A 24,943-nucleotide genomic window follows, 5' to 3' on the forward strand; every position below is an offset into this window, starting at 1 on the left:
CTAAATTAGCTTGGCAGTATAGTTCCTCCACATTAGGTTGTAGTTCTCCCACATTAGGTTGGAAGTATAGTTCCCCCCACATTAGGTTGTAGTTCCCCCACATTAGGTTGTGGTTGTAGTTCCCCCACATTAGGTTGGCAGTATAGTTCCCCCACAGATATACAGCCTTCAGCCATATACAGTGTATGGCTGGAGGCTTTATGTCTGTGTACTGCCCCACTTCAGTGCTCTGACCACCGCTCCTCTGGTCCGGGGTCACGATCTACTGCTATGGCCTATAGGCCATAGCAGTATGTCCCTTAGCCGGAGAAGCGGTGGTCGGAGCACCAAAGATGACGTGCTGGTAACTTACCATGCCCGCGTGTCCTCGCTGCTCCGCTCTGCTGTTGCTATGGGCGCCCAAACGGGACGTCAGTGACGTCCCTGCGTGCGCTACCTCCCGGCGGCCCCTGCATTTTGAAAGTTAACGCGGTGCTGCAGAAAGGTAACGGGGACATCCTTGTGTCCCGAAAAGATCTTTAGGGACACAGGAATGTCCCGAATGTGACGGGGGAAGTTAATCTCGGCCGGGACACCATCCATACCCTGGGCGTCCCGGCCGACTAGAGCACCCGGCGTATAAGACGACCCCCCGACTTTTGAGAACATTTTACAGGGTTAAAAAGTCATCTTATATGCCGGAAAATACAGTATGTAGCTTGTGCCGAGCTGACATATACTTAACATGTAATAATTGTAAACTGGTCAACTTCTTGCACCCCCTATATTAAATGCTACATTACCTTCTGTAGTGAGATCGATAGAAGCTGTCGCTGTAGGTAAGTCTCTTTCAAATGAATTGTTTTGGATTGTAGTGTCAGCTGGGGTGTGAAAATCTATGTACTCGTCACATGATGTATTTTGGACCTTTTGGGTAATGATAAAAAAAAGTTACTTCATTCAACTATGTTTATAGTAATATAGTATTTAAATTAGCTGAAATATTTAAGGATACGCACCTCTTTCTCACAACCATAGGTTAACCAGTCCTGACGATAACGGTCAATGCCACTGGAACATCTGCATGTCATTACACATAAAATATGTATTTGCAGATTGCCAAAATTATAGACAATGGCCCAGATTTATCAGATTTGCCCATAGAAACCAATCACAGCTCAGCTTTCATTTCGTAACGAGCTCTAGTAAAATGAAAGCTGAGCTTTGATTGGTTGTTATAGGCAAATCACACCAGTTTTTGTCTTCAACAGATTGATAAATCTGGACAAATAATTGAGTTTATATACTTATTATTCTCTAATGTGACACTTTCCCCACATGATCTGATATTCTATTTTTTCATGATGACTGGAAGGAAGTATAGAGCAAATTCAGTAGCTAAGCCCACTCCATACACATCAGGTGCTGGCTTTGTATTACAGCTGACACCTGCGGGTAGCGACCGAAAAATCCTGTCCTTGCCTATTAATTCTCCAGATTCTGCTGTCAATAGTCATTGCGGCATCTAGGTGCTTAGACAGTGTGTCGGGCCCCTCTTTCACCTGTTTGTCCTCTCTATTCATATTGAGTATGTTAATATGGTATTGCTTTATTAGTACTGACCCACAGAGTTAAGTTAGTGTATCATTTATCCTGCAGACTGAATGGAGTAGAAATAAAAACCCAACCCCGCAAATAATTGCAGAATTGCAGTATGTTTTTATTTCAGTGCACAAAAAAACTGAAATTACACCACAAAAAGGTTTTGCCATAATAACTTATTAGCTCTTATAATAAAATACTCAATGGACCCTCCATCCAAAAAGATGTATTCAGCATCCCATTCTCTCGATAAGTGTGGGCCCCAAAATTCAGACCCCCGCTAATCTGACAATTATTACCTAGTTGTTATTTTGTCTCCTGAAATTATCAGGTCTGGACAATGTTCATCTAATGCATAGTGTAGAAAACATGGTGCACAACATATGTATTATCCTTAAGGTAATATATATGTATGTAAAAGACAGAGGAGCTGCTCACCTTTCAGAGCTAAGTGAAGGCAAATAATGGAGCTGCAGGTAACTTTTCAATGGCGCCTATGGTGTCAGCCAGATGTCTATAAGATCCACACAATGACAGAACAAAAAAAGAAGGAAAGGATCCTTCCAAGCTCCAAATTGATTAAATCAACAAGTTTATTGGCATAAAAGCCTTCCCCAGATTTTACAGTCATTATACATCATAACATGGTCACTGTTTCAATACACTGCCTGCCATTCCAAACGTACAACCTTGCAGTTAAGTTAAGCTCCATCGTGGTGCCACATCATATGTTGTCATCAAAATAACTGGGATGCTAACATATTGCTTGCGCTCTAGCAAAACACAGAGAATAAGTTCACTGCCCGTCTGAGTGTGTATGATTATTTGAGATAAACGTAAGTATACATATGAGACATGCTAAATGTGGGAACTTTACTACTAAAAGTTAAAAACAATAATGATAATAGTAAAAGAACAGTAAATAGTAATAGAACAAGCTTAAATTTATAATGTAAACTTAATACATTAGAACACAATGGGGTTTATTTACTAACGCAATCCCGACTCTTTTTTCTTGGGTTTTGCGCCCAAATTGTGTCGCACGTTCCATGCGACACAATTTGCGACCCAAAAAACCAAAACCCTCCATTTTACAAGAAAAACCTGAAAAGGGGGCTCGGTCACAGGGGAAAGTGGGCGTGGTCCCAACAAAAGGGGCATGAATCCCAACATATTTACTAAGGTTTCCACAGAAAATGTGGTGGATTTAAGCTGAGGAAAATCCTATAGATCAGAACTGTTGTAAAAAAAAAAAAAAGCAAAACATAGGGAAAAGTGCAAAATGTAGAGAAACCTTAGTAAATACCTTGGAAAAATGCCTGTCGGAAATCAAAACCCACAAAGAAAACTACACTCCACTCTTAGTAAATAAACCCCAATGTCTTTTAGTTTACGGAGGAACTCTATATACAGCTTGGGCACGTCGATGGAAGGCCCAGCACTCACCAAGGTAGATGCAAGAATGTGAAGTTTATTCACATAAGTGGACAGAATGTGTTTCGGCGGGATAGCCTTCCTCTGCTGTCTAGTACATACATCAGCTCTCTTAGTTATATACACACGAGGAGGCGCCCTTAGATGATGTCACTCCCTGCTTGGCACGGTGGGTGTGGCGTCAGTCGTCATAACAACATTATGTAAACAATAATAGTGTAGTGAAACATAACAGTGGCATAGCAATAGAAACAGTAGCTAGAATCATATATCAAGGTAGTGAAATCGCGCTGGCAAGCTTTTTCACCAGAGTTCATAAGAGCGCTCCAGCCGGGCGCTCAGTGAATCCCGGCTGACAGCTGCCGCTGGACTTGTAACGTCAGTACTCACAAGGAGGCTCACGCCCGTTCCCACGCCAAGGAGGTGGTGGCTACCGTTCATCAGGATCAAGCAGCGATCAATCCACAACATATCCACAGCGCTACATTTTTCCCAGGGGACAAGGAGGACGCCGCCCAAGAAAACGAGGAGGGCGGGCCGCCACCATCGGCGCAACGGAGCTTCAACTACAGACGAGATCCCAGGTAGGAACCAGTCCATCGTTATTAACATTTCTTCCAAACCATTAAGTATCACACAAATGGAACTTTTACAAAAAGGATTATCCTTCTGTCCAGTTGGTAAACTTAATACGTTCTAACTGGACCTGGACTTGCATAAATTTTACCGTAACATTCGTTTAAAAACACATTTCTCCTCAATAGACATTTCCACATTTCACTCTTCACAACCTACAGCTCAAGACAATAGAATAACGCTTGACCAACTTGGCCTTAGATTGAAAAGTAAATACACTCCACCACGTATTTACCATCCCACAGAGACCTATATACAAATAGTCCAACAAGAAATAGAAATAGACTCACCAACAACTCAACATTAGACATAACATCTCAAAAGAAGAAAGGATGACCCTGCAAGAACTGATGAGAGAAAGCGAAGTTAACATAAAACCTGCTGACAAAGGCGGTTACATTGTTGTGATGGACACTGTAGCTTACAACAATGAAATTCTTCGCCAGCTCTCAGACAGTTCTACATATGAAATTCTCACCAGAAACCCGCTACCACGCATTCAGAAGGAGATTGATGACCTTATCAAACATCATATTGAGACAGGGACCATAGACACTAAAATGGGTACATACCTTAAAAAAAAATCCCCTATCACCCCGGTCATTTATATTCTACCTAAGGTGCACAAAACACTCACCAACCCCCCTGGTAGACCCATAGTGGTCTCCATTGACTCTGTACTGAGCCCGTTATCCATTACACTTGAAAAGGCACTTACCCCACTAGTCAGGCAAACTACATCTTTCCTACTTGATACCGCAGACTTTTTGAATAACATTTACAGACTGACTAACATCTCCAGTGAAACATGGCTTACTACCATCGATGTAATAAGCCTCTATACATCCATTGATCATGAGAAGGGGATTGCAGCCACCAGGTGGCTGCTGGACAAAAGCACATATACTGAACAACAACAAGACTTCTTCACAGACCTACTTAGGGTTGTATTGTATGACAACTATTATGTACCAAAATACATATTACCTTCAGAAGCATGGCTCGGCTATGGCAGCGAACGTGCCCCCCCCCCCCCCCCCCCGTATGCTAATGCATATATGGTACATTTTGAAGAGACTTATATTTACAACCACACTTTGTTTCAGACACATGCGAAAATATGGCGTCGATTTATCGACGACATATTTTGCATTTGGGAGGGACCTCTTGAAACACTACAAACTTTTCTGGCATATGTGAACTCCATATGGACAGAATTACGGTTTACTATGACATGCTCACAAGAGTCAGTATCCTTCCTTGACACAGTAGTCAGCAAAAATACAGAGGGTGGACTTACTACAGACCTGCATAGAAAACAGACAGGAACAGCATACTACATTATCAAAGTGCCCACCCTCACAGTATTAAAAAAAGCTATACCAAAGTCCCAATTTCAGCAAGTCCGTTGGATTGTCAAAGATCCCACCCTGATGGAGACAAGACTCACTGAAATGAAGCACAAATTTATGGAAAGGGGGTACCCACGGGCCCTACTTAAAGAAGCAGGAACTGATGTTACAACACGCTCTAACAACAACATATCCACACCACGTATACCTTTTGTCCGCCAATTCCACCCGTCCATTCCCCGCATTGATAACATAATTCGCAAACATTGGAAAATCCTACATGATGCATATCCCAACATAACAGAATTTGCCTCACCACCCCTCATTTGTAATAAACGTGCACCCAATTTGCGGAACAACCTGGTTAGGGCAGAACCTATTATTAGGGGGACAGACAGGGCAATCTGTCACAAAGACCGGGATCGCCGAACAGTGTGTTGTCTGCCTGGCGCACGAGTCCGGCACATCGCGGATCGGGTTGACAGGTTGTTGGGCGGGGCTGGAGAGGACCCAGCAGTCATGGTACATATTGGCACCAATGACAAAGTAAGAGGTAGGTGGAGTGTCCTTAAAAATGATTTCAGGGACTTAGGCCGCAAGCTTAAGGCAAGGACCTCCAAGGTAGTATTTTCTGAAATACTACCAGTACCACGAGCCGCACCAGAGAGGCAGCGGGAGATCAGGGAGGTAAACAAGTGGCTCAGAAGCTGGTGTAGGAAGGAAGGGTTTGGGTTCATGGAGAACTGGGCTGACTTCGCTGTCGGTTACCGGCTCTACCGTAGGGACGGGCTGCACCTCAATGGGGAGGGTGCAGCTTTGCTTGGGGAGAAGATGGCTAGAAGGGAGGAGGAGTGTTTAAACTAGGGACTTGGGGGGAGGGAACCTACAGCAAAGAGGGGGAAGATAGTGTAGATAGAGAGGTGGAAATTATAAATGTACCTGGGGGTGGAGAGGAGGGAGGGGTTAGAATAGTTAATAGGAATAAGCTTCATAGGAAAATAAAACTTACACCCTTGAATCCCATTAACCCCAATAACATAAAGGATGGAAATGTAAAGTGTATGTTCACAAATGCCAGAAGCCTAGCAAATAAAATGGGGGAGATTGAGGCCTTGATACTGGAGGAACATATTGATATAGTTGGGGTCACTGAGACATGGCTGGACTCCTCGCATGACTGGGCTGTCAATCTGCAGGGGTTTACATTGTTTCGCAAGGATAGAATGAACAGAAAAGGTGGTGGAGTCTGTCTGTATGTAAGAAGTGGTATGAAAGTCAGTGTGAACGATGCCATAGTGTGTGATGATTCTGAGGATGTGGAATCATTGTGGGTAGAATTACAAAAGGAGGGAAATACTGAAAAAATTGTATTTGGTGTAATCTACAGACCCCCTAATATCACTGAAGAGATAGAAGTTCGGCTTCATAAACAAATAGAGAGGGCCGCCCGGGCAGGTACAGTGGTAATAATGGGAGATTTTAACTATCCAGATATAGATTGGGGTCCGGGGTTGGCTAAAACTACAAAGGGGCGACAATTCCTAAATTTATTGCAGGATAATTTTATGGGCCAGTTTGTGGAGGACCCAACAAGAAGTGATGCCTTGTTGGATCTGATAATTTCCAACAACGCAGAGCTGGTTGGTAATGTAACTGTGCAGGAAAACCTTGGTAATAGCGACCACAATATAGTTACTTTTGACTTAAAATGTAGAAAACAAAGACAGGCGGGGAAGGCAAAAACATATAACTTTAAAAAGGCAAATTTCCCTGGGCTGAGGGCTGCACTACAGGACATAGACTGGGGGGAGGTGTTGTCAAATACTGATACAGAAGGTAAATGGGACATCTTTAAATCAACTCTAAATAACTATACAGCTAAATATATACCAAAGGGGAACAAATATAAACGATTAAAACTAAATCCTACATGGCTGACACATGATGTTAAAAGAGCAATAAACAACAAAAAAATAGCCTTCAAAAAATACAAATCTGATGGGTCAGCTATAACATTTAAACAGTACAAGGAGCTTAATAAAATCTGTAAAAATGTAATAAAAACAGCAAAAATTCAAAATGAGAGACAGGTGGCAAAAGAAAGCAAAACTAATCCTAAATATTTTTTTAGATATATAAATGCAAAAAAACCAAGGACAGAGCATGTAGGACCCCTTAATAATGATAATGGGGAGGTTGTCTCAGGCGATCAAGAGAAGGCAGAGCTACTGAATGGGTTCTTTAGTTCTGTATACACTATGGAAGAAGGAGCTGACATTGGCCAGGTCAGTGCTGGTAACACATCATGTAATGTACTGAACTGGCTTCATGTAGAGATGGTACAAGGTAAGTTAAGTGATATAAATGTAAGCAAATCCCCAGGACCGGATGGACTACACCCAAGAGTTCTTAGAGAGGTAAGTTCAGTAATATCTGTACCCCTGTTCATGATATTTAGAGATTCTCTGGTGTCTGGTATTGTGCCAAGGGACTGGCACAAGGCGAATGTGGTGCCAATCTTCAAAAAGGGCTCTAGGTCTTCCCCAGGAAACTATAGTTTAACGTGCATTGTGGGTAAATTGTTTGAAGGACTTATAAGGGATTACATACAGGAATACATAGGGGATAATTGTATTATAAGTGATAGCCAGCATGGGTTTACTAAGGATAGAAGTTGTCAAACCAATCTAATTTGCTTTTATGAAGAGGTGAGTAGAAGCCTTGACAGAGGAATGGCTGTGGATATAGTGTTTCTGGATTTTGCTAAAGCGTTTGATACCTTTCAGACGTCTATGAGGGACAGTAAGTTAAGGTCTTTGGGTTTGGAAATTTTAGTTTGTAACTGGATTGAACACTGGCTCATGGATCGTACCCAGAGAGTGGTGGTCAATGATTCGTACTCTGATTGGTCCCCGGTTATTAGTGGTGTACCCCAAGGTTCAGTACTGGGACCGCTGTTGTTTAATTTATTTATCAATGATATAGAGGATGGCATTAACAGCTCTGTTTCTATCTTTGCAGATGACACCAAGCTTTGTAGCACGGTACAGTCTATAGAGGATGTGCATAAGTTACAAGATGACTTGGATAGACTAAGTGTCTGGGCATCCACTTGGCAAATGAGGTTCAATGTGGATAAATGTAAAGTTATGCATCTGGGTACTAATAACCTGCATGCATCGTATGTCTTAGGGGGGATTAAACTGGCAGAGTCACTGGTAGAGAAGGATCTGGGTGTACTTGTAGATCACAGACTACAGAATAGCATGCAATGTCAGGCTGCTGCTTCCAAAGCCGGCAGGATATTGTCATGTATCAAAAGAGGCATGGACTCAAGGGACAGGGACATAATACTCCCCCTTTATAAATCATTGGTACGGCCTTACCTGGAATATGCTGTTCAGTTTTGGGCACCTGTCCATAAAAGGGACACTGCGGAGTTGGAAAGGGTGCAGAGACGCGCGACTAAACTAATATGGGGCATGGAACATCTTAGCTATGAGGAGCGATTAAAGGAGTTACAATTGTTTAGTCTTGAGAAGAGACGTTTAAGGGGGGATATGATAAACGTATATAAGTATATTAATGGCCCATACAAAAAATATGGAGAAAAACTGTTCCAGGTTAAACCCCCCCAAAGGACGAGGGGGCACTCCCTCCGTCTGGAGAAGAAAAAGTTTAGTCTCAAGGGGCGACACGCCTTCTTTACCGTGAGGACTGTGAATTTATGGAACGGTCTACCTCAGGAACTGGTCACAGCAGGAACAATTAACAGCTTTAAAACAGGATTAGATACATTCCTGGAACAAAATAAGATTAATGCTTATGAAGAAATATAAAATCTCATCCCTTCCCCAATATCGCGCCACACCCCTACCTCTTAATTCCCTGGTTGAACTTGATGGACATATGTCTATTTTCGACCGTACTAACTATGTAACTATGTAACTATGTAACCTGAAACACGAGAGACCAAATGCAATACACTGGCACCAAGACGACAAGGCACATTCCCGTGCTTACAGTGTGCACAATGCAATAATGTCTTAAAAGGGGACAAACTCTTTCATCCACATACCGTTAAAACATTCAATATCAAAGGTTTCTTCGCATGCAGAACTAAGAATGTGGTCTACGCGATTAAATGCCCTTGTGGCCTATTGTACATAGGCGAGACGATGCAGGCGATTAAAGATCGGATTTCTAAACATAAATCTACCATACGCTGTGAAAACCCACTACTCCCTATACCTCAATACTTTAAAGAAAAGAATCACACTGTTTCGCAATTGCGCTTTCAGGTGATTGAACAAGTCACGCTGCCCAAACGGGGGGGTTACTTGAAAAGACGTCTGTTACAACGCAAAGCCTTCTGGATACATACTCTCCAGACGCTTGCACCCAAAGGTCCAAATAGGGAGTATGAGATAGGTACTTTGTTATAGGTATCATTCGGTTGATCTTAGACTAACATTTGCTTTTTTTTAGCTCTCTCAGGTTCGAACCGATGGGACAAACTAGCATCTTTTTCTCTCATTACGTGGGTGGTGCGGTATGTATTAGTACCATTATAGTCCTGATATGTGCCTGACACGTGTACTGGATTCATGCACGATTTCCTTCCTTTCTACCAAGGTTGTTGTAGCACTTGGCTTTTACATATGTATATTTTGTATATACTGTTGCAGTGGACATAATGTCAGATAGAAGCTTCATGTTCCTCTGCATTTTATATGTATCCCCTATTTACTGGCAATGCTAGCCATCTACCTTAGTCCCAGTATGGCGCCTCTCTCCATTTAGCCATATGTTACATTGACTTTGGGACTTTGATCTCTAACTTATGGGGGACTGTAAAACTCACTATATCCATTCTTTGCATATGGAAGAAGATAATGTGGAAAGAGAAGATAATATTTTTAAAAAGTATATAGACGATCTCATACTAATTTCGGACGCTACTAATGAGAATTTGTCCAATTTTCTGATCAATTCGGAAAATTACGTTTACCAGCAATGTCTCACCTGTATTGCTTGAATATTTGGATCTAGTAATGTTCTTCAAAGAGAACGTTGCAGTAACACAAACTTTCTTTAAAATGGTTGACTCAAATCTCCTTAACTACAAAAGCTTTCATTACAGGAAATGGAGAGACAATGCCAGTTTAAGAGGGTGCCAGAAACAGAGGAACACTTTAGGGAAAAGGGGTATACCGAGGAAGGAATATGCTTGCCCTTTGAAAAAGCAAGTAAACTAACTCAGGATGAGTGTCTGATACCTAACCCCAAGAAAGTAGGCTAAGCCTAGAATGTTGATGGGAATTTTCACACCATGTATGACAGCAGTCACAAGGCTATTAGATCTGTACTTGAAAGGCATTGAGGAATCCTTTTAAATGGCCCATTTCTGATCAATTTGGACAAGAACCTCAGAATCACATTCCGGTGACCACAATCAATCAAGGGGATAGTAAAGGCAAGTAAATTGGGCGATGATAAGGAGAGTTTCAAATGATGGGTAATATAGGATTTTCCTTGCATCAAGAATAGTTGTAAATGTTGCAGATGTATTCTGCAAGGCACTACCAATATATGAAGCCACCCTACAGGAGAGATTTTTCCATCAAGCAACATCAGGACTGCTCATTTAACTATGTCATCTACATGCTGGAGTGCCTTTGTGGCCTCCAATATGTAGAAAGAACTTGCATGGCTCTTAGAGTTTGTATTAAAAAAAAGGATAGATCTAATGGAACCTGAGAATACATACTTCATAGTATATCTAGACATGCCTCTCAATGTCATAGCAATTTTACCCTGTTTAACTTAAGTGCTATAGAACAAATCCCCCCCCCCCCCCCCCCCCCAAAAAAAAAAAAAAATGGTTTATTACACTGAAGTGCAAAAGAGATGTATTGGATTTTCAAATTAAATACACGAATGCCAAATGGACTCAATGGGTTCCGTTAGTGTTTATTAAATACACACTTATGTTGTGAAAAACGTAGCACCTTTCTCAAGCATTGCTAAAATCTGTAAACGCTTTTTCAGGCATTTGCAGAAACGTTGAATTTTAAAATTGGTGGAATAAATCCTCAGCATCATTTTACAATCTGGACCATCTAACATTGTTATGGTTCTTTTGGGGATTGCGCAAGCAATATGTTGGCGTCCTGGTTATTTTCATGTGACACCACAATGGACCTCAACTTCTGCAAAATTGTAGATTTGCATGTTTATATTGCTTCTAGTTATTTTATAACTAGTACCTGCGAAACCATTGTTGTTCTGTGAGATACAACTTATGAAACTGATTGTCAATTCCTTTGGTTAGTGAAGGTACAGTGAGGTTACATAATCTTTTTAAATGTATAGTATAACTGATATTTGTGGTGTTTGTACTGTATTTTTTAGCCTATAAGATAGTATTTTGTGTTAACTACACCTATCACATATGATGAAATGGTGCAAGCTTTTATTGTATTTAAACAATGACCATGTCAGTATGTATTATGCCTACAAAATTTGAGGAAGGAGATTCCCAAAACGCATCGTCAGGCTTTTTATGCCAATAAAAAATTGAATCCATTTAGAACGTGAAAGAATCCTTTCCTTCTTTCATTGTGCTGTTGTCATCGTGTTCATCTAATTAATAGGGCCACCTTAAGGCTATATTACCACAGCAGAATTTCCGCACATCCGCACCAATTCCGTGTCCACATTCATTCGGGTGATTTCTGGCTTGTGCGGATTCCATGCATAATCCGCATGCGGAAATTCTGAAGTGTGAATGGGAGTGCGGAATCCTATTGAAGTCTATTAGGCTTTAATTTGATGTAGAATTCCGCATGGGGAAATTCTGCTCTTTGAATATAGCCTAAGGGATCTAAAAATGGATTCTATTAAGCTAAAACTATTTTAAGCATTACTATATGATTTTACAGACTCACCTTTGTAAGACATGACACCAGCTACAGTTTAGGCTTGAAACAGAGGTCAGACACTGATCACAGGTTGCGTGCTGCAGGCATGCTGTATTCAAGGAGGGTACAGTTGTTTAGTGTCATTATAATAAAGTTTCCTTCATGGTCATGATTTGTATAGAAACAATGCCACTTTCTTCGTTTCATGTTTGTCATTGAAGTTTTTATGCCAAAGGAAGGAAGTGTATAGGAACAGAGGAAATACCAGCACTATACATTTTAAAATGCAGATTTTCCACTAACCAACTAAGAAAATATTCTGATCAGTTTAAATCTCATGTATAGGAATGATTTCAAGATGATGTATGGGTCAATTCACTGTACACAGATTTAATCCACTGTTGTATCTTCAAGCTAGGTACTGGTACTGCTCTCACTCCAAATTTCACCTACTAAACTAGATATATAAAGAAAAAAGAGCAGTGATAAATACTGTAGAAACCCCCCTGTATTATATATTTGTGTGTTTGGTGTCCCAATACTGATACTTTACGTCATGTTGTAAAATATACACCAATGACAAAAGAAGAGCACTTTAGGGCCCATTCACTCCACTAGTAAATTCCAGGTGGAATCCACTTTGCAGGAGCCTCCCATTGTTGTCAATGGGATTTTTCAGCAAAATTTCTGTTTCGGAAATTGTACTGATGAATTTTCATAGCAGAATTTCCACTGCAGAATTTCCTCGGAAAAGAATGAACATGTTCATTCTTTTTGCAGAATTCCGTGCAGGCTGCATTCCCGTCTATAGTGATGGTGCAGGTTTGCACAGTCCTAGTGCTGATGGAGTCTGCTGCACTGAGAATCTCTACCCAGAATTTGTATGATGGAAATTCTCAGTGTAAACTGACCCTAAGGGATCATATAAACTAAGGAAATTCAGCAAGGAAATACCTTGCTGAATTTCCTCTGTGGATCCGCCATCTGTTCACACTGAGGAAATGACAAGGAAAATAATGAGAAGCTGAAATCCTCCACTTCTCCATGTAGAAACCAATGCACACTGAGGCTAAATTCACACTACAGAATATCGGCTCAGATAAAGAGATCCATCGGTGCTAGGTCCGTACAGACCAGCACTATTACCATTGACAGTGATGCAGATTTCCACCAAAAGAATGCGCATGTTCATTCTTTCACCATATCCGGAGTCCAGAATCATGGAGCTGTATTTTTCACGTACATTACAAGAAGGTTTCAAATAATTTTATACAAGACTAGTATGTCTCTGTGTATTGTTAAGTTTATCCATAGACTGAATGGCGGTGAAGCAGATTTTTATAGTATTGCTCATGTCTACTGATGGGTAATCATATAGGTTGTATTCACATGTACAGTATCCTGTGCATATTTTGAGTCACAGAATTTGAAGCTGCAGACTTTATGCTGCAGAGTTCAATGTTAACTAAATGACTAAACACAGCATCAAATCTGCAGCTTTAAATCCTGTGCATCGATTTTGCGCAGGATACTGTGCGTGTAAATAGACACCCTAAAAGCAGTTTAATGCGGAATGAAAATGAACAGGATGATTCTGGAAGGAAGTGGTTTGTGGAGATTTTATGTGCTGTTGTAATAAAGATTACTTGGTAGAGGAGTGAATTCCACAACTGTTTGACTCTTAATCCTATCAAGGTCCACCTGTACCCGATGGTATTCATAGATCGAGCGCCTCTGGGATTCTGTATGGAGGGAGAGAAACATAAATAAACACATTTTTATTTCTTTATTGTGATTTGCTTCTTAGTGTTTATTTTATTATACCCTCTTCTCTACAGTAGAATCATTTATATATTATAAAGTAGTAAGAGAACTTCAAATGAAGAAAACTATGGCACTCTGATAAAATAGCTACCAGCTTTATTTAGAAAAATAGTTAAAAATTGCCCAGGTGGACTTCAAATACATTTAAAAAAATCTAACATCTATAGTTCACTAATCCAGTTATATAAAACATTCCACATATAAGTATCCACCCCTAAAGGTCGGTCCCGTCTGGTTTAAACCATCTCTAAATAGAAGGAAAATTAAATTACGAATCTTAATTAAATTAAGATTTAAGATTTATCAAGCTGATTTTGCTTATATTTGGTGAAAAAAGAGGAGAATAATCTAGTGTTTGCAGAGAATTTAACATCTGCCCTTAACCTGTGTATTCAGTTTAGTGTGGGCGATCCTGCTGTGAGATCCCCTTTAAAAATAATTTCTGTAGGGATATTTGGTATTTCTATTGCTGTCTCACATGTGGGCACAATATATTCACTTTATGTGTTAGAATTTTTTAATTTTAATTGTGCTTCTGTCTTCCATCCTTCTAGATTTATTTTAACCCTTGAAAATGACATTTCCAAAATATAGAGGTTTTTAAATTACTTCTAAATAATGGTTTTAAGCTAAGCCTTCGTGTAATGTTAAATAAGCATTGCAACCCCATCATAGTCTTTGCCTGTACAGCAATGCCCCAGCCATGCAATCGGGGTACTGCAGCACAGCTTTGTTATGTGAATGGAGATGGCTTTAGCTTCCTGAAAATGCGGGTGACCAAGAGTGCTGCTGTATAGGGATGAAGAGTGGAGTGATCACAGCACTGATATAGTCTTAGTCTAAAATGTTGGACCGTCACAATCAAATATAATTGTATATCCTATACTGTATATAAACTCATATTTTAGCTGTAAATATATTATATCATATTAACATATTGCAACTAACCTGAACCTTCTAAGAAAGGATCAAGGACTACAAATGCATCAGACAGACCAGATTTTACAGGGTGTTGCTCAGAACTGATGTTTTGTACTGGTAGAGGAATCTGTAGAAGAATTAGAATACATGTATAAATTGGAGGGAGGATTAAGAGCAATGGCAGGAAATACTGTTTTAGTGAAACAGCAGTAGATGCTTCCAGAAGAATGGGTTTCGTAAATCGCCAGTAAATTAATTAACCATTGCTGGAATCCCAAAATGGGTAAGGAACCACAGTAAGTGGAATCATATTGATTTCCTTGCTTATGGCAGAAATTAAAGAAGTTTTCCAGGAAAACCTAGTGATGGCCTATCCACAGAAAGAAAAGGTCATCAATAGTTGAACATCGGGGTGCTGACACCCGGTATCCCCACTGATCAATTCATTGACGGCTGCACTGCACTGAAAACCGAGCCTGAAACAGTTGCCTTTGTACGCTGTAGCAGCTGTACTGGGTACTGCCTTTAATAGGAGCTGAAGGTGTAGTAAAGCGGCACCACCACTACGCGGAATACAGAGCCAGCTGCTTCTGTCTCAGTTCTTATTTAAGTGCAGGGAACGAACAGCTGATTGTTAGGGTTGCCGAATGTCAGTACCCTCCAAGATGGCCTAGTCTAAAATGACCTCTTAAAGTTGCTTGCAAAGATGTTGGCCAGGAGGTTAATAGGAGTAATGCTCCAGACTGTACATAATGACCATTTAAGCTTTATTCCTACAAAAACAACAGTCATTAAGCCATTAAAGTTGTTCCTCAGTCTATAGCTCATCATAGATAATATAGATAGATGTTCCATTCATTAAGTGGAACAACCTTTGGGTAGTTATGGAGCAAATTGGCTTTGGGAACCCCTTTTTGGAGCTCTTCCATTTAGGGAGTGGATATCCCCAATTCTCTCTCATTTTTGCTTTGACCAAATGGTGCCATTTGCTTTGACCACATTTTTTTTTAAATCAAATGGTGCCAGAAAGATTTGTAAATTACTTCTATAAAAAAAATCTTAATCCTTCCAGTACTTATTAGCTGCTGAATACTACAGAGGAAATTCTTTTCTTTTTGGAACACAGTTCTCTCTGCTGACATCACGAGCACAGTGCTCTCTGCTGACATCTCTGTCCATTTTAGGAACTGTTCAGAGCAGCATATGTTTGCTATGGGGATTTTCTCCTACTTGGGACAGTTCTTAAAATGGAAAGAGATATCAGCAGAGAGCACTGTGATCATGATTCAGCAGAGAGCTCTGTGTTCTAAAAAGAAAATAATTTCCTCTGTAGTATTCAGCAGCTAATAAGTACTGGAAGGATTAAGATTTTGTAATAGAAGTAAATTACATATCTGTTTAACTTTCTGGCACCAGTTGACTTAAAAAAAAAAAAAAAGTTTTCCACCGAAGTACCCCTTTAATGCTCCATGAGCAATTTAGTGATGAACAATGCTTTTTCCAGCATGGTGGAGCTCCAGCAAAACTCCCCAGACCTCAATCCCTTTGAGAACCTGTGGTCAATCTTCAAAAAGCGGATGGACAACAAGAATGGATGGCGATCAGTTGGGATTTCGGCCAGAAGCTGATATCCAGCAGGCCAGGGTGAAATGCAAAGTCTTCAAAATGAAGGATCAACATAAATACTAAGTTTTTGGATAAACATGATGTATTTGTCAATAAAAGATGAACAACTTATGAAAGAGAAATATCTGACTAAAAGATCTGAAAATCACTGAAGCAGCAAACTTTGTGAAAACAAAAAAATCCTCAAAAAAGTCTCAAAAGTCTCACAACTGTAGAAAAAAACATCACTCCTCTCCCTCCAGCTCCCTACAACATACAGTCCTCTCCGATGCTTTCTTATCCTGCAGTTACTCACTTATCACCAGATGAGCTCACTGCCGCTGCTTCCTACCTTAGTAAGTTACCTCTTGGCCCTGTTTCACTACTGTAATCTGGGAGCCCCCACCCCTTGGTGTGACATCATACCTTACTGATTCTCCCTAGTTCATGAAACAGCTGATTACTGCAAAAGAGCCTTCCGACCATGTCAGCAGCATCTGCTGTTTTTTATTGCCCAACTGAGGTCTCTGTGGGCTAAGCCGAGTGGCTTTGTGTGTAGGGGCGCTTTTGCTGCAACCAGCTTTTGGAATAGTAATGTAGCTGCCATGTTGGCTTCACCTGCACCCCCATCCCATTATCCTAACAGTGCCTGGGGCACATTCCCTGCCCACTCCCCATCCCCCCTAGCTACGTCCCCAGATACAACACATTAATAAATGAAATATATCAGTTAATTTAAAAGAATATATTGTAGTATAACATATATAAGTCAAAATACGATGACTGATTTGTATCACAATTGGATCTTATTTATAGAATATAAGGGCATGCAGTTTATGGGATCATGACTCAATGCATTGTAAGATTCAGCTGCAGGCTAGTAAACAGGAGGAAATGTAAAGGCCACCTGTTGTAATGCAGTATCGTTCACCATTGATTAATTATTGATGTGTAGCAGTAAAAGGCAATATGTTCTCTTTAAAAATGGCACAGCTACTTGTTGCTATCTATGTTTAATTTGTTTTACCTCTTTTAAACACTTCTGTATGTCAGAGTTATAAATCTGCCTTGGGAACTGAACAACACACAGTGGAGCCCCTTTATTTCTGGTGTAGAACATCTCCTGGTACGAGGAGGTCGGGGCAAAGCATGGCACCAGTAAAGGAATTTCATGGCACCAGTAAAGGAATTCACAACATCATGGTACTTCACTAAAACAGGATTTACTGTGTAAATGGACACTTTTCCATTGCATCCAGGTCAAGTTACAATGTATCCCTAAATTTAAAGTGTACCTGTCAGGTCCCACAAAAAAATTAAAGTAATAGGTTACTCAATACCTAGTATACCTAATAGGTTACTCAATACCTATACCATGTACATCTACTATTTATGGCTCCATCACCTATATTTATTATAAAAATACCTCTTTTCAACAGCTCCCAGTGTTAGAAATCCTCTCAGGGTGGTGGAAGGTAATTGGTGCACCTGCTCATGCAGCCTTGTCCATGAGTCATCTCTTTTCCATGACTCATGGACAAGCTGATGCTGCTGCAGGACTGGTTAGTGTCCAGTAGGTATGGGGACCCCTAGTGGTGGGATTTTCAGGAGCCGTTTTCTGTATTAAATATTCAAAATTTTTATAAACAACCATATTACAAAAGGTCTTTAATTTTCATCAGTAACAACATATAAAAAGTTTTTGGATCTGACTGTGCTCATTTAATTTTTATAAAATAATTAATTAGTAATAATAGTGAATATATGTTACGCCGAGCGCTCCGGGTCCCCGCTCCTCCCCGGAGCGCTCGCTTCACTCTCCCCGCGGCAGCGCTCCGGTCACGTCCTCTGACCCGGGGCGCTGCGATTCCGCTGCCAGCCGGGATGCGATTCGCGATGCGGGTAGCGCCCGCTCGCGATGCGCACCCCGGCTCCCCTACCTGACTCGCTCTCCGTCTGTTCTGTCCCGGCGCGCGCGGCCCCGCTCCCTAGGGCGCGCGCGCGCCGGGTCTCTGCGATTTAAAGGGCCACTGCGCCGCTGATTGGCGCAGTGGTCCCAATTAGTGTGTTCACCTGTGCACTTCCCTATATCACCTCACTTCCCCTGCACTCCCTTGCCGGATCTTGTTGCCTTAGTGCCAGTGAAAGCGTTCCTTGTGTGTTCCTTGCCTGTGTTTCCAGACCTTCTGCCGTTGCCCCTGACTACGATCCTTGCTGCCTGCCCCGACCTTCTGCTACGTCCGACCTTGCTTTTGCCTACTCCCTTGTACCGCGCCTATCTTCAGGAGCCAGAGAGGTGAGCCGTTGCTAGTGGATACGACCTGGTCACTACCGCCGCAGCAAGACCATCCCGCTTTGCGGCGGGCTCTGGTGAAAACCAGTAGTGGCTTAGAACCGGTCCACTAGCACGGTCCACGCCAATCCCTCTCTGGCACAGAGGATCCACTACCTGCCAGCCGGCATCGTGACAATATATACCTCTTTGTACCCAAATACAATCCGTCCATCATTATATAAGGCAGCTAGAAAGGTGAAGTTTCCAGCATTTTCTCTGTCGTGAAGGCAAACTTTGTTCCACTGAATCACAATGCAGGTACCTGTGAAAGAGACAAGTTATGCTTGTATAGCATGGGGTGAAATTTGGTTTATTCACATCTGTACAATTTAGACAGTAAAACTACAAGTTTTGCATGTGCAATAATTAAAGGGGTATTCCAGGAAAAAACATTTTTTTTTATATATCAACTGGCTCCAGAAAGTTAAACAGATTTGTAAATTACTTCTATTAAAAAATCTTAATCCTTTCAGTACTTATGACCTTCTGAAGTTAAGGTTGTTCTTTTCTGTCTAAGTGCTCTCTGATGACACCTGTCTCGCGAAACGACCAGTGTAGAAGAGGTTTGCTATGGGGATTTGCTTCTAAACTGGGTGTTTCCCGAGACAGGTGTCATCAGAGAGCACTTAGACAGAAAAGAACAACCTTAATTTCAGAAGGTCATAAGTACTGAAAAGATTAAGATTTTTTAATAGAAGTAATTTACAAATCTGTTTAACTTTCTGGAGCCAGTTGATTATATATATATATATATATATATATATATATATATATATATATATATAAAAAGTTTTTCCCTGGATAACCCCTTTAATTATTGAACATGCAATTAATCTGTCACAGAATAATCTGGTCTAGATCATGGTGGTTTTAAGTTATATAAATTGTATATTTGTATAGTTTCTGTAACATTGCACTTACCATTGTCCCTGTACCTTATTGTAGATTCTTTGGAGTAACTTGGGTTGAAATTTGCCATGAGAGGAGCTATATACTGTGTTGCGGTAAGCATACTATGAAGGACATCACCCGTAAAGATAAAACCTGAGGGTAATCCAAATATTATTTATAGTCTGTAATACATAATAAAGAACTGAATGAGAAAATGAGTTTAAAATCTCTCTCACCTCCAGTAGCTACTGTGATGCGCCTCAATGGGTGCCCATAGAACGGAAAGTCAAAAGTAAGAACTACTGGCTAGAAACAAATGAAAAACAGGTGCATTATATATTGACTTCAGAATGATAAAAGGGAGTAAAGTTATAGGACGAACACACAAGTTGTAGTATACTGCATAAATGTTGCCTAAAGGTAGTTCAGTTAGACAACATCCAATATGAAAATACAGATCCATAGGCTCCCATTGGTTCTTTACTAAATTTTTATAGAACTTTTATGTGTAGCAGTAATGCGCCTCTGTACATGAGCCTTTTCACTTTAATTTTTAAATTCAAATCCTAGGGAAACTAATTTTCTCATGCAATACATGCTTAGAAAAACTCAGACCCCTTATGCTATATGCATAAATCTGGTTGCAATTTTTCTGTCCAACCTTTGTGGTTTCAGTTCAGGTGTACTGTTTGACCAGGCTAACGCTTAGCACAGGGGAGGTCTCACCGAGGCTTGCCTGTGTGCACTGGACAGGATGGTAAGCACCATGGTCTTTTTGTTGTCCTCTTGCAATAAATCCGCCAACAAGTTCTGATCTTGCAACTCTGCTGGTCCCAGCACCCTTGATGAATAATATTTGTGACTGCTCTCCTGCAGAAAGAAAAATTATTTGTGTAAAACCCTGTTCTCTCTGGCACCATCTGTTTTATGGAGTAATGACAGCTATGATTATTTTTATTATTTTTTTATTGGATAAAATAACACAAAAGACTATTTCATATTATCCATCTGCGAAACAGAAACCAATTCTTATTTAAATGTAGACTATCTCCATGCAGTATAAGATTACTTATCAACTATTCCTAGGACAGACCATATAAGTGTGATCAATCTGGGCCTGACCTACAGGAGCCCTGCCAGTCACAAGAACATAAGTGTCACTTGTGAATAGAGAGGTAGTGTGCATGCGTGACTGCTCCTTTATTTGTCAGTCTCATAACAGTGAACAGATTAGAACTCGTGCAAGTTGCACTGTTGTTTTATATGCCAGAAACATTAGTGAACCTTTCTTAGTTGCTATTATTGGGGGTACCACTGGTTGGATTGCCCAAGGAGCACACATTATTAACTGATCTTGCAAAACCCTTTAAAGCATTTAAAAATGTTTTAAAATAAACTGGTGCCAGAAAGCTAAACAGATGTTTAAATAACTTCTATTCACCAAATCTTAATCCTTCCAGTACTTATCAGCTGCCGTATGCTACATAGGAAGTTGTGTAGTTCTTTCCAGTCTGACCACAGTGCTCTCTGCTGCCACCTATGTCTGTATCAGGAACTGTTCAGAGCAGTAGAGGTACGCTATGGGGATTTGCTCCTGCTCTGGAAAGTTCCTGACACAGACAAAGGTGTCAGCAGAGAGCACTATGTTCAGACTGGAAAGAACTACACAGCTTCCTCTGGAGTATACAGCAGCTGATAAGTACTGGAAGGACTAAGATTTTTAAATTTAAGTAATTTACAATCTGTATATAACTTTCTGATACCAGTTGACTTAAAAACATTTAAATTCTACTGCAGTACCAGTTCAACATATATTTGTCAGAACCCCACTAAGGATATATTTACACATTTGTTGCAAAAACTTAGAAATAGAAACAAGAGACTTATAGTTCGGCTCTGCAATTAAGACCAACTTCTGGATCTTCTATTAGGAAGAGTTAGGTACTGCTGAAGGAAGTACTAGGAGCTGCTCGAAGAATAGAGTAATCCGGCACCAACGGCAGGTAAAAAGATCCACTTTATAGAAGCATAAATATAAGATACAAGCTGGGCACAGCAGCCTATGCGTTTCGGACAAGCAATAGCCAGTTCCTTCTTATATATCCATTTATCCAGTCACATGGTATTGTTGTCTAGAAAAAGCTAAAAAATGAGACCTGGAATCCTAGAGTGGGACTTCCCTTGTTTTTCCCAGGAAATGAATTGTGATGTGTCCATGCATATATGTGCAGTCCTACAGTAGGTGTCACAGACAGATGTATTTATGCAGGGTTAGACTAAAGGAAATGTTCAATGGGTCACATTTTTTTGCTTTTTCTGAGATTGACACATGTACTATAGAACATAATATTGCACAAAGCGGGGACATATTCGCATACATTTATGTAAAAACATCAGTGGGCAGGGAAACCAATGTGAACAGGGATGAAAAAAAAATAACCAAATGTGAACAGGGATGAGAAAAACGGAAAAATAAAAAAAACAATGTGAACAGGGATGAGAAAAACGGAAAAATAAAAAAAACAATGTGAACAGGGATATAAAAAACCCTAAAAAGTCAATCAAATCTTGCCTTAAATTCAAACCTTTGGGTTTCCTAGTATCCAATAGGAACATCCAAAAGGATTCCCCGTTCAAAAGAAGTCTTCTAAGATCTCCTCCTCTAATAGGTTTCCTAATTTTCTCTATGCCCATAATACGTAAAGTATCCACACTCCCTGCATGTACATCCCTAAAGTGCTTTGATAATGCAGAGATGTTGAAGGATCTCGGATTCTTTGCATCCGAGATATGTCTTCAGATTCTAGTTTTAACACTGTTAGATGTGCAGCCTACGTATTGGCAACGGCAGGCTTCACAGGATGCTAAATACACCACATTACAGGTGTTACAATTTATGTAGTCCCTCATCCTGAAAACCTTGCCATTGCCATACGAACTGAACTCCTTGGTTATGAGCATATGTGTGCATGTAATTTTGTTGATGTTACTGTTATACAAGCTAGGAGATAAAGTAGAACCTAGAGTGGGACCCCTTCTGGATACCATTTTAAAATGATCTGACATTATCCTGTACAGTGTCGGGTCCTGTTTTAATACTGGTAAATATTTCCTAATGATTTTACCTATTTTTGTCTACTGTATTGTGTGACAAAAAAAGGAGCAGTGTTCTGTTTGTATTTTTGATTGCACATTGCTTCTCCTGACCGTACAAGATGCAATAAATTCCTGTTTATGTAAGGAATCAGCTCGATTCCTGGCACTCTCTAGTGTTCGTGCATGATATGCCCTGCTTCGCAATCTATCAAAAAGTAAATTTGATTCGTTAGCAAATATAGTATCTTGTGTACAATTACGTCTCAACCTGCACCACTCTCCATAAGGTATGTTTTCTATGATATGGCGTGGATGGCATGAAGATGCCTGTAATTTAGAATTGCCTGCATTTTCTTTCCTGTATGGATTTACTTCAACTCTGTTCTCTACAGCAGAAAAGGATACATCTAAGAATGGAATATTGGTTGTGACAAAGTTTGATGTAAAGGATAAGTTTAAGTTGTTGTTATTAATGTATTTAACAAACTGGTTAAATTCATTTTCTGTGCCCCTCCATACAAGGATCAGATCAGAATAAACCTCCCCATCCATTTTATACTGGATTTGTATGGGTTGGTATCTGAAAAGATGAAATGTTCCTCCCATGGCAACTCACCAGTTAATCTTCTTCTCTTTTATTAATATACTCACTTTAACATAGTTGGGGAGGACACATGCAGTCGCTTATAGCAAGATGACAGCAGCCCCTCTTCAACCCTGCACCAGTAGTATATCGCTTACCCTTGCAGAGAGGGCGGAGATCTGTCCATCCTATTAATGGGGTATACATTTTTTTTAATCAACTGGTGCCAGAAAACTAAACAGATTTGTAAATTACTTCTATTTAAAAAATCTTAATCCTTCCAGTACTTATCAGCTGCTGTATGCTCCACAGGAAGTTCTTTTCTTTTTGAATTTCCTTTCTGTCTGACCACAGTGCTCTCTGCTGACACCTCTGTCCATTTTAGAAACTGTCCAGAGCAAGATAGGTTTGCTATGGGGATTTGCTCCTACTCTGGACAGTTCCTAAAATGGACAGAGATGACAGCAGAGAGCACTGTGGTCAGACAGAAAAGAAATTCAAAAAGAAAAGTACTTCCTCTGGAGAATACAGCAGCTGATAAGTACTGGAAGGGTTAAGGTTTTTAAATGGAAGTAATTTACAAATCTGTTAAACTTTATGGCACCAGTTGATTTAACGAAAATGTAAATGTACGTCCTGATGCAGTGGTAGTTAATGCACCAGGACGTACATTTATGTCCTGTATATGACCACGAGCATGGTGCTCGTCTCATGCACAGCAGGTCCCGGCTGCTATCAGCAGCCAGGGACCCACCGGTAATGGCAGACATGATCGATTGCGCTTTTGTCCGCAGGCATGAGGAAGCGGATTCTCAGCGAAACGCGTTGCATTGTGGTTAATAAAATTCCTGTATCTCATACTGGTCTTAGAGCCTGTTTTATCCCACCGAAGGTAGATAACCAGATAGGTAAGTAGTCAGCTGCCCTGATTCCCCCCATACCAGGAAGACCTCTGTCCAGTGCAGCGATCTCCAGAACAGCTGGGCCGCATCTTTCTTCCTGCACAGTGCAAGTGCCGATGGGTGACGTCATCACGCCTGCACTGTGTGGGGGTGGAGGTCATGGTCTCCTGTTAGTGTAGGCTGCAAGTGCTGAAAGTGGCGCTGAAGGTAGCGATTGCTCCACTGGGGATCACGGGCAAGTCTCCTGGATCCACTTAAGCGAGCAAGCACCTGTACCAGACTGGCCCTCTCTTGTGCATGACGTGTACGCAATGGTGACACTTTGGTGGCCTGCACCTCAGAATCCAACTGCCCTAAGCCCCCCGCCCCCAGGTGGGCACCTCCAGTGGGGCTGGGTTTGAAAAAACATTGGTACACCATTGCCCAGGGGCCCCATGATTGCTTTTTTTATAACATCATATCCCAGAAAAAAATAAGAAAAAGTGATCAAAAAGGCAATGGTATCTGTAAAAACTACAGATCATGGCACAAAAAAATTGAAAAATTTATTTTTTATAGGGTTTAGAAAAGGACAATTTTAAGCATAGTTATTTTCGTACTATGTTATAAATGTTTTTTCAAGTAGTAAAATAAACCTATATAAATTATCATTGTAATCATATGGACCTACAGAATAAAGATAAAAAGTATTGTTTTTACTGAAAAGTGCAATGTGTAGAAACAGAAGCCCTCAAAATTACAAGATGGTTAATAGACCTTATTTGCATATTATTTGGATGAAATTGGGGAGTCTTGAGGTTCAAGTAGACTGTGCTCCCGTTTTAGTTCCTTTGGACATGTAGTTTTTGAATTTCCACACC

The 24,943-nt window shown here is 40.5% G+C and overlaps 2 protein-coding genes across 7 annotated transcripts in view; one reads left to right on the forward strand and one right to left on the reverse strand.

Annotated features, from left to right (window-relative positions):
- The window catches only part of LOC130297006 (uncharacterized), a 107,238-nt gene that overhangs the window by 50,335 nt on the left and 31,960 nt on the right, over nt 1-24,943 (forward strand). The window contains exon 1 of one of the 6 annotated variants that reach the window (XM_056549147.1): nt 8,707-9,555. The exons of 4 other annotated variants lie outside the window; for them this stretch is intronic. The gene's annotated coding sequence lies outside the window, so the exon portion shown is untranslated. Of the gene's footprint in view, nt 1-8,706; nt 9,556-21,450; nt 21,506-24,943 lie in introns of those variants that run through there. One more of the 6 variants, XM_056549146.1, reaches the window with a different exon arrangement.
- The window catches only part of PLXDC1 (plexin domain containing 1), a 116,080-nt gene that overhangs the window by 5,468 nt on the left and 85,669 nt on the right, over nt 1-24,943 (reverse strand). The window contains exons 13-21 of the mRNA XM_056549139.1: nt 20,229-20,372; nt 19,739-19,808; nt 19,533-19,655; nt 18,755-18,873; nt 14,699-14,798; nt 13,573-13,668; nt 11,954-12,035; nt 999-1,059; nt 783-906 (exon numbers count right to left, since the gene is read on the reverse strand). Of these exons, the coding sequence (XP_056405114.1) occupies nt 783-906; nt 999-1,059; nt 11,954-12,035; nt 13,573-13,668; nt 14,699-14,798; nt 18,755-18,873; nt 19,533-19,655; nt 19,739-19,808; nt 20,229-20,372 (919 nt within the window). The remainder of the gene's footprint in view (nt 1-782; nt 907-998; nt 1,060-11,953; nt 12,036-13,572; nt 13,669-14,698; nt 14,799-18,754; nt 18,874-19,532; nt 19,656-19,738; nt 19,809-20,228; nt 20,373-24,943) is intronic.

The sequence above is a fragment of the Hyla sarda genome, chromosome 12, assembly GCF_029499605.1.
Source record: "Hyla sarda isolate aHylSar1 chromosome 12, aHylSar1.hap1, whole genome shotgun sequence".
Classification (NCBI taxonomy): domain Eukaryota; kingdom Metazoa; phylum Chordata; class Amphibia; order Anura; family Hylidae; genus Hyla; species Hyla sarda.